Source organism: Microcebus murinus, chromosome 18 (genome assembly GCF_040939455.1).
Source record: "Microcebus murinus isolate Inina chromosome 18, M.murinus_Inina_mat1.0, whole genome shotgun sequence".
Classification (NCBI taxonomy): Eukaryota; Metazoa; Chordata; class Mammalia; order Primates; family Cheirogaleidae; genus Microcebus; species Microcebus murinus.
In genome coordinates this window covers 14,326,939-14,343,516 of record NC_134121.1, presented here as the reverse complement: position 1 = coordinate 14,343,516, position 16,578 = coordinate 14,326,939, and the positions used below count along the sequence as shown (strand labels likewise).

General features: G+C 47.0%; 2 protein-coding genes across 2 annotated transcripts in view; one reads left to right on the top strand and one right to left on the bottom strand.

Moving 5' to 3' along the window:
- The window catches only part of STX8 (syntaxin 8), a 467,623-nt gene that overhangs the window by 106,015 nt on the left and 345,030 nt on the right, over positions 1-16,578 (top strand). The gene's annotated exons all lie outside the window — the stretch shown is intronic.
- The window catches only part of USP43 (ubiquitin specific peptidase 43), a 62,124-nt gene that overhangs the window by 11,266 nt on the left and 34,280 nt on the right, over positions 1-16,578 (bottom strand). Inside the window, exons 9-14 of the mRNA XM_012761213.2 lie at positions 15,592-15,695; positions 12,788-12,865; positions 11,838-11,964; positions 11,397-11,730; positions 3,056-3,214; positions 1,647-1,811 (exon numbers count right to left, since the gene is read on the bottom strand). Of these exons, the coding sequence (XP_012616667.2) occupies positions 1,647-1,811; positions 3,056-3,214; positions 11,397-11,730; positions 11,838-11,964; positions 12,788-12,865; positions 15,592-15,695 (967 nt within the window). The remainder of the gene's footprint in view (positions 1-1,646; positions 1,812-3,055; positions 3,215-11,396; positions 11,731-11,837; positions 11,965-12,787; positions 12,866-15,591; positions 15,696-16,578) is intronic.

Genomic DNA, 16,578 nt, shown 5'->3' with positions numbered 1-16,578 from the left:
CAGCCAAGCGACTGTGGCCTTCCAGCCTGGGACTCACCTGCCCATCCCCCCCCCACTCTGCCTGCAGCAGCACGCGACATTCTCTACCTTTGCTCAACCCCCGGTGTGTCGGAGGGCTCCTGGGTTTGGTCTCAGGTCTTCGCTCTTTTATATCTTCGCAGTTTCCCTAGGGGAGCTCAGCCAGCTCCGGGCTTTCCATTCCACCCAGGTGCTCACTACTCTCAAATATTTATCTCCACTCCCTAGTCATCCTGTCAAAGCGGATGTCTTAGAGGAATCTCATAATTAACATGTCAAAAAATTTGTGACTTCCCCCCAATGCTGACCCTGTTCCTACGCAGCTGTCTCCCATCTCATGAACTCACAACTACCCACCTAGTAATTTAGACCCTAAACAAAGAGTCGTCCTTGACTGTTCCCTTTCCTTCACACCCCACACCCAGTAGCAGCAAATCCTGGTGGCTCTGTCTTCAAAATGCATCCATGATGTGACCATCTCTTACTTCATACACTAGTTTCAGCCACCCTCTCCCCCACCTGGATACAACCACGTAGCTTCCTAATGGGCCTTCCTACGTCCACTCTTGCCCCTGATGGGGAATTCTCAACACGGCAGCCAAGGCGGACTTTCTAAAAACGTAAATCACATCAACTGCTTCCCTGGCCAAAACTCTCTAGTGAGCTAAAAAAAAAAAAAAAAAAAAAGTTGATCTGGTGGAGCTAGCGAGCAGAATGACAGCACTTGGAGGCTGGAAGGGGTGGGGGAGGGGAGATGCCCAGAGGTTGGTTCATGGCTACAAACACACAGTTAAATAGAAGGAATAAGTTCTGGCGTTCAATAGTGCGGTGCAGAGACGATAGTTAACAATAATTTATTGTATATTTCAAAACAGCTAGAAGAAGAGTATTTGAAATGTTCCCAACACAAAGAAATGACAAATGTTGGAGGTGACGGATATCCTAATTACCCTGATTTGGTCATTACACATCGTATGCTTGTATCAAAATATCACATGTACCCCATAAATATGCATACTTATTATATATCAACTTAAAAGATGATTAAAGCAGAAGTATAAAAGAAAAATCTCTCTGCTAAAGTCCAAACTTCATTCCATGCTCCAAAATGTCCCCCGTGACCCGGCCTCTGTCAACCTCCTCACTCTCTGCTCCAGCCACACCTCTGGTCTCCTCTGGCCCTCGGACACACCCCCTGCTCATGCCCGGCCGCACCCTGGACAGCTCCTCTCCCGGCACACGCGCCCCAGGCTTCTACCTGAGTCACTCCCTCACTCACTCAGGTCTCTGCTCAGTGTCACCTCCTAGAAAGGTCTTTCCCACCCCACCCTGTCTAACGGGGGCCTCTGTATCCTCTCCCCACCCTTGGCCTCAATATCTTTTTCCCTGGTTATTCACCTCTTCGCCCTTAGCCCTGCTTTGAACTCCCATTGCTGCAAGAGCTTCCTTGTTTAAGTTTCATCTTCCCCATGAGCCAGGGAGCTGCACGGGGCAGAGAGGACGCACCTGCAGCTGGAGGGCAGTGGACGGGAGGATTAGGTGAGGGCAGGTCATGGGAGACCCTATGTGAGAGAGGAACAAGCCTTCACAGACAATGAAAATGAAATCACCAAATTTAACCAACATACCTTTGTCCTGATTGCAGAGGCTGTTTGTGAAGACAGGAGGGTCGGGAAGCTGGGGCAGGGAGGGGCCGGGGGCCGAGCTCCAGGACAGCAGGCTGCCCCTCGTGCTGCCGGGGTTGCTCCCAAGCCTCATGAGCCAGTGGTCAGACAAGGAGGAGCTGGTGGAGCCTGCAGGGGAAGCACAGGAGGGAGGCTGAGCCCAGCTCGGCAAGGCCAGACCCCCGCCCTCCCCGTCGGTCAGCCCTGGAACTGCAGAACCGCAGAAACCAAAGGTAATGAATGACCAGAGGAGATTTGCTACCATGTGACTGAACAAGCCTAACGTTCAGGGAAAGGCATTTGGGCTCAGAATGGAAAGTATGCTCCTGAGTGTTGAAATCCTTTCTGGGAAATTACTTGTCACCAACTCTGGCTTCCTAACTATGTTGTGTGTGTGTTTTTCTTTTCTCGAAGCCAAAGAACTTCACTGCTCACAGCAATAGCCAAAGCCAGGGAAACAGTATTGTATCTCAGCACCACGGCCCAGTTCCCACAGGAGAACATGCTAGAAGGTATGTCATGGAAGTGCACCCCAAGTTTAGGGGAACCAACTCTTTTACAATGCTCTGGAGGGAGACATTATCTTAATGGGTTTTATTTAGACCTGCAGACCATTTTTCAACAACTATTAGGAAAAAATCTGATTAATTTTTTTTTAATGCTCTCTCTCATCCCAAAGATAAGGATGACTGGTTTGTACAGTAAAACAAGTCATACAAAAGAGTCAACTTTGGTGCTTTTTCTTTTTTTCCTCTAGAGTTCCAAGCAAGTTTGAGGCTGTCTAGTAAACGAATTGCTAGGGTGCAATTAAGTACCTACATTTCCTAGAAAAGCCCTGCATTCCTTATAACTGCCCCTCTCATTCTAAAAGGGAAAAGCATGGGTTTAAAATTCAATCTGAATTAGCCGGGTATGGTGGCGCACGCCTATAGTCCCAGCTACTTGGGAGGCTGAGGCAGGAGGATCTCTTGAGCCCAGGAGTTGGAGGTTTCTGTGAGCTAGGCTGACGCCACGGCACTCTAGCACCAGCAACAGAGTGAGCCTCTGTCTCAAAAAATATAAAAAATAAATAAAATTGAATCTGGCTTGACATGAGTGAGACTGAGAATATGGGATTCCACATTGCCAAGTATCACCAGCCCTGGATATAAAAATGCCTTCTTTCCCCCTTTCTTGAATTACAATATGTCCATCCCACACCCTGACAAATGACCTGCTAGCCTGTGGTGCTCAGATTTCTCTAGCAGCAGCCCGGGCTTCCTCTTTCAGATCCTTGCCGACCTCTCCTGGTCCTTGATGTTCAAGTGAGCATCTTCCCAATTCTTAAAGTGACTTCCCAAATCCCCTCTCCTGTAACGAGCAGCCGCACCTACCTCTCATGGAGCTGCTGGCTGACCAGGGAGGGATGCTGTTTCGCTTCTGATAAAACAGGATGTAAGCCCCTCTGGTACTGACCTCGTCTTCTCGGAGCGGTTCTACCGTGCTGTCATCGTAACTGTACCATTGGCCATCCAGAGAGTTCCGGCAGTAGGCTGCAAAGATCCAAGCCCCAAGCCTCAATTAGTGGAGCCCCAAAAGGCAGGAAGACATTTCCCACTGGCAGAGCTGAAAAATGAACAGGCTTATCACAGGATGAGAAAAAAAGAAAGTCTGTTTTGGGCCAGAAATAAATTTTTTTGGAATCAGAAAAGATCAAACAAAGTTATACTCCCAGATTCTTGCTGATAAAGAGTGTTGTTAATATTTTAAGTTGAATTCTTATGTTGTGGCCCTTGCTCAGGCAAAATCTCCAACAGAAGGGCACCCCCAAGTCACATAGCCAGGCAATAATGTAAACATTCACCTCATTTCTTCTGTGAAGCTTCAAAATGCACCTGTCTGATTATGCAAAAAAAGTGAAAAATGAGACTCGCAGCTGGGATTATGGCATAGTTCTTTCCAACCTAAGAACTGGAGTCAAACATTTAAGGAAAGTTCATAAATACAATTCTTACTGCCTCCCAAACAACTGCAACAAAACATTCTTCTCCTTGCCCTCCCCATCTCGGTGAGCAGCACCATGGCCCAATAAAATGGAGGTTAGCAAACTTTTTCTGTGATGGGCCAGATAGCAACTATTTTAGGCTTTGCAGGTCACATATGGCCAAATACATTCTGTTCTCTTGCTCTGCTCCCTTGCCACCTTTAAAACTGTAAAAACCATTTTCAGCTTACAGGCTATACAAAAATGGGCCCAGGATTAGATATAGTTCACAGGCCCTAGTTTGCTGACCCCCACACTAATCCACACCAGCCACTACAAGATCACCTTTGCTATTCCTCTTCCCTTCCCCTCTACACCCCGTCCAAATGCCAGTCTTACAATTCTATTTGCAAAATGGGTCTTGAATAATTTGATTGTCAACACCCACATCCCAGCCAGTACTGTCTCTCACCTGAGCCCAGAAACAGCCTTAACTAGAATTTCAACTTCCACTCTTGTTTCTTTCCATCCATTTTCCATGAAACAGAGCAACTCATTTGATTGGTGTATTAGATTATGTCTTTACTCCTGTGCTGAAAGTCTTTAAAATGGCTTCCCATCATCCCTTTGGGAAGAATCTAAACTCCTACTCATGGCCTAGAGTGCCCTGTGTGGTCTGGCCCTGCCCACTCCCCCCCGTCCCATCTTGCCTCACTTACCCCTGAGTCACTACAGTGCAGCCAGGCTGTCATCATTGCTTCAACACACCAAATTCTTTCTGCCTCAGGGCCTTTGCACATGCTAGCAGCTATGACCATAATATAATTCCTCCCATCATTCACATGGCTGGTTCTACCTCTTCCTCACCTCGTAGCCCACATGGGACATGCTCAGACAGGCCTTATGTCTACCACAGACACATTCGGTCAGTCAGTCAATCATCCTTTCAGGTAGTCTGTCAGGTAGTGAAAGTGCTAAAATGGCAGGCATCTTTTTACTGTCTGTCTCCAAAATCAGACTGAAGCCCCATGAGGGCAGGCCTCGTATTTGTCTGGTTCACTACTGAAGCTCCAGCCCTAGCACACAGCCTGGCACAGAATGGGTACTTAGTAAACATTTGTTCAATGAATGAACGAGTGATGATCCTGGATTTCTACACAGTTCAGTGTTTTCCAAATTGCAAGCCATAAGCCCCTTAGTACACTGGTAATTAGTACACCTTTTTAAAAATAAAATATATTAAAGCATTTTTTTAAAAATTAAATATGTTGTTGTAGAATAGAATAGACCAAAGTATATCACATGCAATAAACGTAATTGTCTCATGACACTTTGATTAGCCTGTATATGGGTATGTACACATAGACACACACATGCCCATCTGCACGCACACACACACACACACACACACACACACACACACACATGAATGGTTGTGCGTACTGGGTCACAATCTAACCCAGTATGTCAAGACAGTTAGCCACTTAGTCAAGTGCCTCACCATGTTATTTTATTTCATTTAACATCTTTTAAGTTTATTTTGATAGGTAAGATGGCAAAAAAACCCACTAAAAGCAAAAGATGCATCCATGGTAATGACAGCACTTATGTAAAAGTACACAGTTGTTGAGGCCACAATATGAGAAGCATCTTACGCATGTTAGTTCTAACCATGAAAACCCCTGCAAGTCAGGTGTCCTCCATCCCACGTTGCAGGGGGACTGCCTGGCACTGAGGTAGACGAGGAAGTCAGGGTGGGAATCGCTGGACATGCAAGAGCCACTAGGACTACATGACACGAAGTTCTATTTCTTCTGTCCTAGAGTTTGAAATCTGAGAGTCTCGCCTACTACACTCACACCTGCCATGGGGCCTTCACCCTGGCCTGCACTGGGCGAATGCTGACAAAGTCTGGGTCTGTTTAAGAATGGAGTCCAGCTCCCTCTGTGAATACGTACTCCTCCTCCCACACAGGCTCAGGATTTCCTGAGACCCCAACACTGGCTAAGAACAAACCCTCAGTTCCTGACTTCTAGTCAGTGGAGGAAAAGGGGGGAAATGGGGTCCTGATTAATCCAAAGGTACTTTCACTCATCAACAGGCCAATGGGACAGAACACCAAAGTCTAGAAAGGGACCCAAACAGAAAAATTTAACATCTGATATAGTAGATGGCATCTCTCCAGGAATAGGGTAGGTTTTCAATGAGAAGCGGTCTTAGGACAAACTGGTACCTTCTAAGGGGTAAAAAATGGAACCCCTTCTCTCAAGGACATCAAGAAACTCCAAATCGAAGATTTAAGTATGAAAAACTAAAACCTGGCCAGGCATGGTGGCTCATGCCTATAATCCCAGCACTTTGGGAGGCTGAGAAAGGAGTATCACTTGAGGCCAGGAGTTCAAGCTTGCAGTGAGCTATGTTCACACCACTGTACTCTAGCCTGGGTGACAAAGTGAGACCCTATGTCTAAAAAAAAAAAAAACCCCAAACCACAAGCATACTAGTAGAAAATGCAGGAAAAACATTTTTTTAATCTTAGAGTGAAAAAGGCTTTCTAATCATGACTCAAAATCCAGAAGGCTTAAAAGAAATTATTGCAAATTTGGCTACCTAGAAAAGCCATAATAAAAACTTTCTTTTTTTTTTTTTTTTATTTATTTTTTATTTTGGCATACTATGGGGGTACAGATTTTAAGGTTTCAATAAATGCCCATTTCCCCCCCTCCCCCCAAAAGTCTGAGTCTCCATCATGACCATCCCCCAGATGGTGCACATCTCACTCATTATGTATGTATATACCCGCCCCCCTCCCCCCTCCCACCTCCCCAATACCCTATTACTGTAGCACCTGTGTGTCCACTTAGGTGCTACTCAGTTAATACCAGTTTGCTGGAGAATATATCTGGTGCTTGTTTTTCCATTCTTGGGATACTTCACTTAGTAGTATGGGTTCCAGCTCTAACCAGGAAAATATAAGATGTGCTATATCACCGTTGTTTCTTAGAGCTGAATAGTACTCCATGGTGTACATATACCACATTTTATTAATCCATTCTTGGATTGATGGGCACTTGGGCTGTTTCCACAGCCTTGCAATTATGAATTGTGCTGCTATAAACATTCGAGTGCAGGTGTCTTTTTTGTAGAGTGTCACTGGATCATTTGGGTAGATGCCCAGCAGTTGGTCCGAGGGTTGTGGGTTATTGTTAAGCTGATTTAACATAATAAAAACTTTCTACACAGCAAAAAATTACTATAGGAATAGTCAACTGACAGATATATAAGGGAACAAATATCTGCAATTTATATTACATACAAAAAGCAAATTTCATTATATATATATATATGTATATAAATTAGATTATCTAGAAATTGATGGGGAAAAGATTAACAACCCATTGGAAAACAATAAAATGATGCAGACAGTTCACAGGAAAGGAACCACAATGGCACAAACATATGAAAGATGCTCACGCCCATACCATTAAGAAGCTGAATACTAAATTTACACTGAGATACCATTTTTTACCTATTAGATTGGCAAAAATCCAAAAGTTTAATGGCATACTCTGCTCAAGAGGCTATAAGGAAACAAGTTATTCTCTTCTTCTCGTAGGAGTGCGAATTCCTACAACCCTTTGTGCAAGCCAATTTGTTCATATTTGGCAATTCTGAGAATTTATTCTACCAGTAAACTCACACACACAGAAAATGACAAACATAAACGGTTACAACAGCAATATTTGTAATAGCAAAAGAATGAATGAGCCCAAGGTCCATCTACAGGGCACCTGTTTAATGTTGTTACATTTATTCAGTGCATTTATAGAAGAAGATGGAAAAGCTTTCTATAAATGGAGTTTTCCAACAGATTTTAAGGCAAAGAAGCCAGGTGTAACACAGCAAATGGTACTTTTACTTAAATTAGAAGGTGGGGAGGAAATACACGAAACATATGTGTGTAGACATTAATATATATACGTATATATGAAAATATACTCACAATTGCTTATATTTACATACTGAAACTACGGGAGACTACACCAGGAACTATGAAAAGTGCTTGCCCTTGAATGGGGAGGGCAGATGAATGATGAAGGTGGGATCTAGACTCTCATGGTCCATCATTTTCAGGCTGTTTGAGTTTTGAAATATAGGAACGCGTAACCTACTCAACATATTTCATTTGAGATTTCTAAAATCCTGAACTTTAGTGAAATGACCATACTTCTAGAAAGTAAAAGAATTAAAAAGGAATAAACTCACAGGGTCAAAAGACAAGAGGAGAAAAAGCAACAGCTCAGCTTTGAGAGCCTGGCCAGAGGTTGGGGTGGGGGGACCCCGTAGCTGAGCTGAGGGAGGGAGAAAGGGGGCCGTTCACCCCGCTGCACCCCCAGGGGCCCACTACCAGATATATCGGGCACCACAAAAGGCCAGGTCAGGTGAGGGCCAACAACGAAACCAGGATGCTCTGAAAAAGAAACCCAGGACAAGAATGAGCACTTATAAGTTAAAATCATAATAGCAGAAATGAAAACAGTAACACGGCTACAAGATGAAGCTGAGGAAATGTCCTATAGTAAACCAAAAAAAAGGACAAGGAAATGAAAAGTGAGAGAAAAGCTAAATTAGAGACTACTGGAGAATGTTTTGATTTCCTAGTGCTGCTATAACTCACTACCCCCCACTCAGTGGCTTAGACAACACTAATTTATTATTTTAGAGTCCTGGAGGTCAAAAATCTGATTGGTTGAAAATCAGGGTGTTGGCAGAGCTATGTTCTTCCTGGGGGTGCTCAGGGGGGAGCCTGTCCCTTTGCCTGTCCTCCCTCTCCTTAGGGCTACCCACAGGCCCTGGCTCCTGGCCCCCTGCCATCTTCAAAGCCATGGGTCCTTTTCACCCAACATCACTCTGACTCTGATTCTTCCACCTCCCTCTTCTGCATTTAAAGGACCCATGATCCTATTAATACTTGGCCCCCACCTGGGCAATCTAGGATCATCTCTTAAAGTCAGCAGATTAACCACCAGGACTATCCCTACCCCCTACCCCCGCCACTGCCATGTAACATAACACAGTCACAGGTCCTTAGGATTAGAACCTGGACGCATTTGAGAGATCATTGTTCCACCTGCCACAGAGGGGGGAGGTTCACGTACGCACAAAGTAATACAATGCACAAAGTTGTTCCTGGCAGCATTATAATGAAAGTCTGGAAACATCCTGAATGTCCATGGATAGGAGGCTGGGGAAATAAACTGTGAAACATGCACGCAATGAAATACTAACCAATTGTTTAAAACAAAGAATGCCGTAGTTCTCTACGTGCCAATATAGAAAGATCTCCAAGATTTATGACTAAATGAAGAAAGCCAGTTATAGACTTATATACATAGTATTTACCCCTGTGTTTTAAAGGGAGTGAGGGGTGCAAACTCTAGGAATATCTCTATGTGTATCTGCATGTATCACAGAAATTCTGCAAGGACACACAGAAAACTAGCAAGTGGTGTGGAGTGAATCAACAGGAGATGAGGGTAAGAAGAAGAATGTTCATTGTGTCCTTTTTTCACCTCCTTTTGATATTGAACCATAGGAATATATTTTCTATCCAAAAAATTAAATGTAAAAACTAAGCACAAGGGAATTTCCCAAACGTGAAGGCCACACATCTGTAGACACAGAGTCTCAGGTGCCAAACACAGCGAATGAACAAGACCCACAGGAAGGCACAACCCGTGACATTCCAAAGCACCGACGATAAAGAGCCTGAAAGCTTCCAGAAAGAAAAGCAGATCCTAGACAAAGGAACAGAATCAAAATGGCCTGACCCAGCTCAATAGCAAGATCTCATTCCAGACCCCTTTCTCCACAGAGTAACACTGCCCAAAGTCTGTGGATTTTCAATCTAGAATTCTATGTCCATTCAGGTGCGGGAATAAAGGCATTTTCCAACACACAAGAACTCAAAGTGTCAAGCTCCCATCGCCCTTTGTTACAAAGCTACTGGACTGCACTTAAATGAGGGAGTTGACGCTCCTCTGCAACACCCTGTGCGGCTTGGGGACTTGCTCATATTAGGAGCCGCTCATCTCTGCAAGGTGGGATCCGTGGGTCCTAGAGCCGGAGTGGCCCCGGGTTTGAACCCCTGGCTCTGCCATCTAACATGCAATGCAGGGCTGTCGTGAGGAAGAAGATAGTGCAAGCTGGCACAGGTGAGAGCGACTGGCCCAGATCTTACCTGGGGCTGCCCCGGCTGCCTTGCTCCCACCCTCCAGAGGCCCCTCTTGCCCCTGGGCTGCTGTCCCTTGGTTTCAGCAGTAAGCAGGCTGCTTCCTGGAAGGTGGCAGCACATTGGTTGATCAAACACAGATCCCAGGAAAACTGTGAGAAGAAACTCCCAGGAACTGGGCCCCTTGTGCCACCAAGCCACCTCCCCAAAATGGGGATGTTACTCTTTAATCCTCACTCCTAGGAGGAATTTGGATTTTGCTTTTGATAAGTCAGGGCTCAGAGTGTACACACCAACACTTCTTGCTCCTGTGCTACTTCCAGCTGCCCTGTGACCAGGCGCTGGGGCACTCCGTGGGTTTAGAGATGAGGAGCCAGGACAGTCAGCATGCGCATGACCAGACCCAGGCTCCAGCTGTCCTTCTTTTCCTCATTAATGTGTGCACAGGGACTCACTCAGCTATAATGCTCTTAGTAAAAAACTTCTGAGGTTAACACAGCAAGAGAGATGTCTCCCAGGACAGAAGGGATTTTTTTGCTGAGCTGATTTTAGCCTGGAGAAGAGAGACAGGAGAAGTGGCTGCACAGAACAGTCCAAGAAGCTATGAAGGTGGCAACCCCTCTCACCTGGAACAGGACAGTATGGAAGAACAGGGTGGCACCCACAGCAGAACGAAGCAGCTGCCTATGAGCTGAGAGCAGCTCTGGTGTCCCCTGTACCTCAGTGTGACCAGCCCAGGCTGGCCCAGTGTAAGCCCATTGTCCAACAACTCTGTCCACTCAAGTGGTCCCCGGCCTCATGTCTCTCTTCTCTCCCTGGGTGTCTACACCATCCTCCAATGGCAGGGACTATGCCCTAAACCTCTCAGAACCGTAAGCATCATAGAGATCAGCACCCACTACTGTCTACACAGCAGACACACTCCACTGAGGCTGCCACCGACAGCTCTCCCACAGGTGACCCGCCGTCATCGAGATGCCTTGGTGGGAGAGAAACAAGGAACAACATAACTGAGAAAAAGGACCAGTCATGGCGTTCTCTAAAAGCCCTCATAGGAATAGTTATGAACAACTATTTGTTCCTGCCCTTCCATTTGTCTGTTGCTCTCAAGTTCCCCAGAAGAATAAAACTAAAAAGTAGCTCATAGAATAAAAAGATACCAAATCTGATAGGATTCCTCATGCTGAATCACAGAGGAGGATAAATGTCACTCTCTCGGTTCCAATAATCACCCTCCCATACTGGACATGGTCGAAAACGCAGGCAGTCACAAACTTTATATCCCAACCTCCAGCCTGGCTGGACATCGGCTCCGCGGCTGGGCCCAGGTCCCCTGCCCTGGTGCACGTGTGCCGGCGCGGGGTGGGTGCGGAGTCAGCTCACTGAGTGCCCGAGGGAGCCGAGCACTCGGCCAGCGCCGGGCTCGGGGGCAGCCCGAGGCTCAGGCCACAGCCGCGCCCCGTGGCCGCGGGCGCTGCGTGCAGAGAGGCCGGGCGAGGCTCACCTGTGTAATGCCCACCTTGCAGACTGCCGTGGTGGTTGCAGACGGCGTACAGATCGTACAGGAAGTCCGGCGGGTAGGCGGTGGGCAGGCAGCCTGGCTCCTTCCAGGGGGGCCAGGGGCCCGGCCCCGGCGTGGGGCTGGTGCTTCTCTGGGCCACGTGGGGGGCCATGTTGAGTCCAGAGAGGGGGAACTTCACCAGCGTGGAGAGCTTGTTTCTCCTCTCCCCCACTTGACAGAACCTTTTGAGGTGGATGATGAGGATGTCAGGCAGGGTCCACAAACTCAGCTTCACCATCCCCTGCTGGAGGACTTTGCAATGGGGACACTTCCAGGCATCGTCCTGGGCCAGCTGGAAAGAAAGCCACCCAAACCGTGAGGTCCCCGCGGCACACGGGCCAACCCCCCGAAAGGCAGCCAGCCCCCTTCCCGGCCGGGGAGTGCACCCCAGGGCGGGACCTGCTCCTCCTTGGTGTAGAACTGAAAGCACTCGTCCAGGGTGCAGCTGTGCTGCTGGTGCGCCTGCTGCTGCCGCCACACGCTGTCGGCGTCGCGGGCCCGCTCCTCCTGCAGGCTCCCGAACAGGCTGCTCGGAGAGATCACGCACGGCATTAAGGACGCCCCCAGGAGGGGTTTCTTCTGAGTCTCTACTCAGCAGACCCTGCTGAAGGTGTCCGCCAAGTGAGCTACCACGCCCTTCCTGAGGGCTGCTGGGGAATTCACACGTGCTCCTGACCCAGTGCTCACTCTGTTGACCTGGAGTTCTCTCTCCCCCCCGCCAGCTCCTGCAGGGACCAAGTCTTTGACTTACTGTCTTTGTTTTCTGCATTCTAGCACGGGGCCCGGTGCCTAGTGGGAGATCCACACGTACTTCCTGGACCGAACAGTGTCCTTTTTCAAAGGGAGGCTGGTGCACTCAGTGTTATGTGGGCAGCCAGGTGCAGTGATTCAGAGCATGGACACGGGCCGGACGGCCTGGGTTCAAATCCCAGCTCTTCCAGGGATGAGCTGTGTGCCCCTAAGCAACTGCTTAACCTCCCTGTGCCTCAGTACCATCACGCCTCTGAGAAACGTGGATCACAGTACTGTCTACACTTGGGGGTGACAAAGACCAAATAAATTGCATATCTATAGTATGCGATGGGCAGGGACTGGCAGGGGGTGAGTGCAGGGGAGTGGGTAAGTGCTGCATAACCATTTGCTACTGCCACTGTTAGCACTCCTAACGGCCTCCAAGACGGTCACTACTGTCATTGTTATTTACATACAGACAATTGTCACTAAGGTGTCCCAGAGGAAAGGGCTCTGCCTCCGGGATGTGTACACATGCCTTACAAGCGCCCTGGGGGCACCTGGGTCTGGGCCGGCCCCATCTCCACTCTGCAGGAGGCAAATGCTGCTGAACTCACCGCTCCTTGGCAGAGCTGTCCCACTCCACGGCCAGCTTGATGTGGGGGGGGCCTCCCGGCCTCCTGAGGTGCAAGGCTCTGAGGAGAGATCAAGGGGACCCATCAGAGGGCACACAGCCGCCTTCCCACAGCTCTGCAGGGCTCCACAGCCTGCCTCTAACGCTGGGACTGATGCTCCAAACAGAAATATCCAAAACTGCCTGTAAGCCAAAGTCAGCCATCTGGGGGGCGGCTAAGTCTGCTGAAGGCTTAGTCCTACACCTACAGCCTAATGCCCTGCTCTAATCCCAGGGGAGCTTGAGAGCTCTGAGGACTTTGGGTTACTAAAGGACACAGATCAGCTGTCTCACTGCAACCCCGGCTACCTTCTCCATGTCTCCAGGGCATTCCACTTGGCCATCCTACACAAATACCCAACTCTGATGAAGCCCAGAGACAGCTGTTAACTTCTCCCCACCACGATGCAGAAGGAGGACCCTCAAGTCCATGTCCACCACCTAAGAAGTCTCCTTCCAAACCCTCCAATGCATAGAAACTCTCAGCGTAAGCAACCTGCAGAAGAGATGAGACAAGAGCAAAGTGGACGACTTAGCCTGAAATCAACAATATGGATGCAAGCCATGAAGGGCAAAGTCTGCACCCAAAAGAGTGTTTAGAATTTGTTGCAAGAAGAAAGGAAGGATGAGTCTCGAACTGTCACCAAGATGACTGGATAAAAGGTTTCCTTACTTAGTAAGTAGCTTAGTAAGTTCCTTACTTAGTAAGTAACTTAGTAAGTAAGTAGCAGTAACTGGTTATTCATTAATGGCACTGTCCTCCCTGACAGGTATAAGATTTGTGACTCCCCCACAACTTCTATAGATAACACTGCCACTGTAAAGCCCAAGACGTGTGCTTCTCTAGATAACATCACTATTATAAAACCTAAGACTGGTCTTGGAAGAATTTTCCAGGCTCTGCATTCCAGGGGGGACCCACTGACGCCACCCAGACCTGTGGACAGGAGTGGGAATGGATCCAACAGCCTTGAGACCCCCTGCCCAGGAAATCTCCCAACTGAGAAAATAATTTCTGCTTCCCAACCCTAGGAGCTCATCCCCCACCAATCAGCAGACCCAATTCCCTAGCCCTCTGCCCGCCAAATAATCTTTAAAATCCCTTTCTCCCGAGTTCTCAGGAAGATGGATTTGAAACATTCCTCCCATGTCTTCACATGGTGCCTGCGATACCTTCTTTCTCTGCTGTCTCAGCATACTGGCTTCTTCACGTGCAGTGGGCAATAGACTTGGTTGGGCTCCAACAAGGGTTTATGACAGACTCGGGGGATGGATGCAGGTAAGTCAAAAGGGAGGCTGCCAGAGCAGTCCAGGTACGAGGTGACAAGGGCCTGAACTCAGGCAATGGTGGCCAAAGTGGAATGGAAGGAAGGGTTCTGAGCAAGCACCAGGACACGGAACAGACCAGGGCTGACGATGGACCAAATGTGAGGAGAATGTGGGAAGGAGGTGTCAGGGATGGCTCCCTACCTCCTAGTTTGGGTTCCTTGGTAGATGGCAGTGTCACCATTTAGACATAAAGACAGGAAGAGGAAAGGCTTAAGCAAGAAAGGTTCAGACTGAAAAGAGTTTAGTTTAATGTCTAGGGGCCATTTAAGTAGGACGTGCAGGTGCATCTCAGAGAAAACTCTGGGCTGGGGACACAGATCTGGGCGGCCTCAGCATGAAGAGGAGAGACAGAACCGAGGGTAGGATCACCCAGGAATGGACACAGAACAGAAAAGAGGTCCCGGGTGGAACGTAGAGGATCATTCGAGGGCCCCAGAGAGGGAGGGAAACACTTCAAGGACACAGAAACAATTCTAGGAAGTATATTTCTAAGTGGCACGTATGCACAGTGGAATATTACTCAGCCTTGAAAAGGAAGGAAATTCCGACATATGCAACAACGTGGATGAACTTTGACACTGTGCCTAGTGAAATTAGCCAGACACAAAAGGATAAACACTGTACGGCTCCACATACACGAGGGATGTGGAACAGTCAAATTCACGGTGACAGAAAGTAGAACGGTGGCTGCCAGGGGCTGGGGGAGGGTAGGATGGGTACAGAGTTCCAGTTCTGCAAGACGAAAGAGTTCTGGAGATGGGTGCACAACAATGTGAATGTAACTGATGCCACTGAGTCGAACACTTAAAAATGGTTAAAATGGTAAACTTTGTGTTATGTGTATTTTATCACCATGCAACAAAAAAGAAATTTCTGGGAGAAACAAGGAGGTGTTGGAATAAGCAGGAAGGGGCTGAATGGAGGGCCCTGAGAAGGAGGCATCAGATGCTAGGAAGGCTGCACCCTGGGGGGTGGGCACGGCCACGCTGGCATTATCCTTTAGCCACAGTCCATTATCTCTGACAGCGTGGGGCCGATGATTCAGTGGCATGATTCTCACCTGCCCAAAGGTGACATTCCAGTTCAAGCCAGTAGCATGACCTAATTGAATGAATTTGGTTTTTTAGTTAGATCAACCTGGGTTCAAATTTGGGCTTGACCATTAACTAGCTATGTTAAGTATGAGCCAGTTAACCAGTCTCTGAAAACCTCAGGGTCCCCTTGTCTTTGAAGTGGTCATACTGGTACCTCACCAAGGGTTCAAAGAACGGAATGTGCCCAAGGACCCAACACGATGGCTGGCGCTGGAGGTCACTGATCAAGAATAGCTAATCTTGCGAGTGATTTTCTCGATACACAGTCTCTAAGGAGGCCAGTCAGATAAGAAAGCGCCCATTCTGTCACGGGACTTTGCCTTACCTGTCCACTGCCCAGTGGCAGAGGGGCCGACTGTCCTGGGGTGATAAGTAGCCGCAGGCCAGGGAGAGCCCCACAACCCGGATGGAGAACAGGGACCCCAGGTTCTACCAAGACAAGAGCAGAGATGGACGCTATGTCAATTGAGGTCAGACTGTAAGTGCCACATAAATTTAAAAATGTAATCTTTTTTTCTACATAAAATTTTAAATATTCTCTTAATAATTGATATTTGAAATACAGAGATATTACTATAAAGCCTTTATGTTTGGTCAAAGATTCACACTATACATTTTAACATAGTGCTCTAATTCTATGCTTTAACACGATAAATCTCCCTAAAAAACGAATGCAGTGTATTTAAGTAACAAACGTTTAATTCGAGCAGATACTGGAAAATAAACCAACTATGTTAATTCATTATTAATAGGTAATTTAAACTACTTTATTAAGGTGATTAACCACAATGAGGTAATTATCTAAAAGCAAGTTAATGTATACTTTACAGAACCACACACAAAGTAAATATTTACACATTTTTAAATAAACCTCATAAAGAGATACTACCTTAGTTTTTATTCTGAGATACACATTTTGGCATATTCTAACATTTCTGAAATTGAAATGAGTTTTACGATCCATGATATGTTTAAATTCAATGGAACAAACAACACAGTTCAAAAATGGGAAAAGGACTTGAATAGATATTTCTCCAAAGACATACAGACAGCCAATGAGCACATAGGAAGATGGCCAACATCATTAGTCATTAGTCAAATCAAGATCACAATGAGATACCACTTCACATCCATTAGGATGGCTACAATAAAAAAAAAATTAAAAATTTTAAAAAAAGAAAACAGAAAACACCAAGTGTTGGCAAGAATGGGGAGAAGCTGGTGGTGGGAATGTAGAATGGTGCCACTGCTATAAAAAGCAGCTTGGCAGTTTCTCAAAAGGCTAAATGGATAACTGCCATATAACCTACTA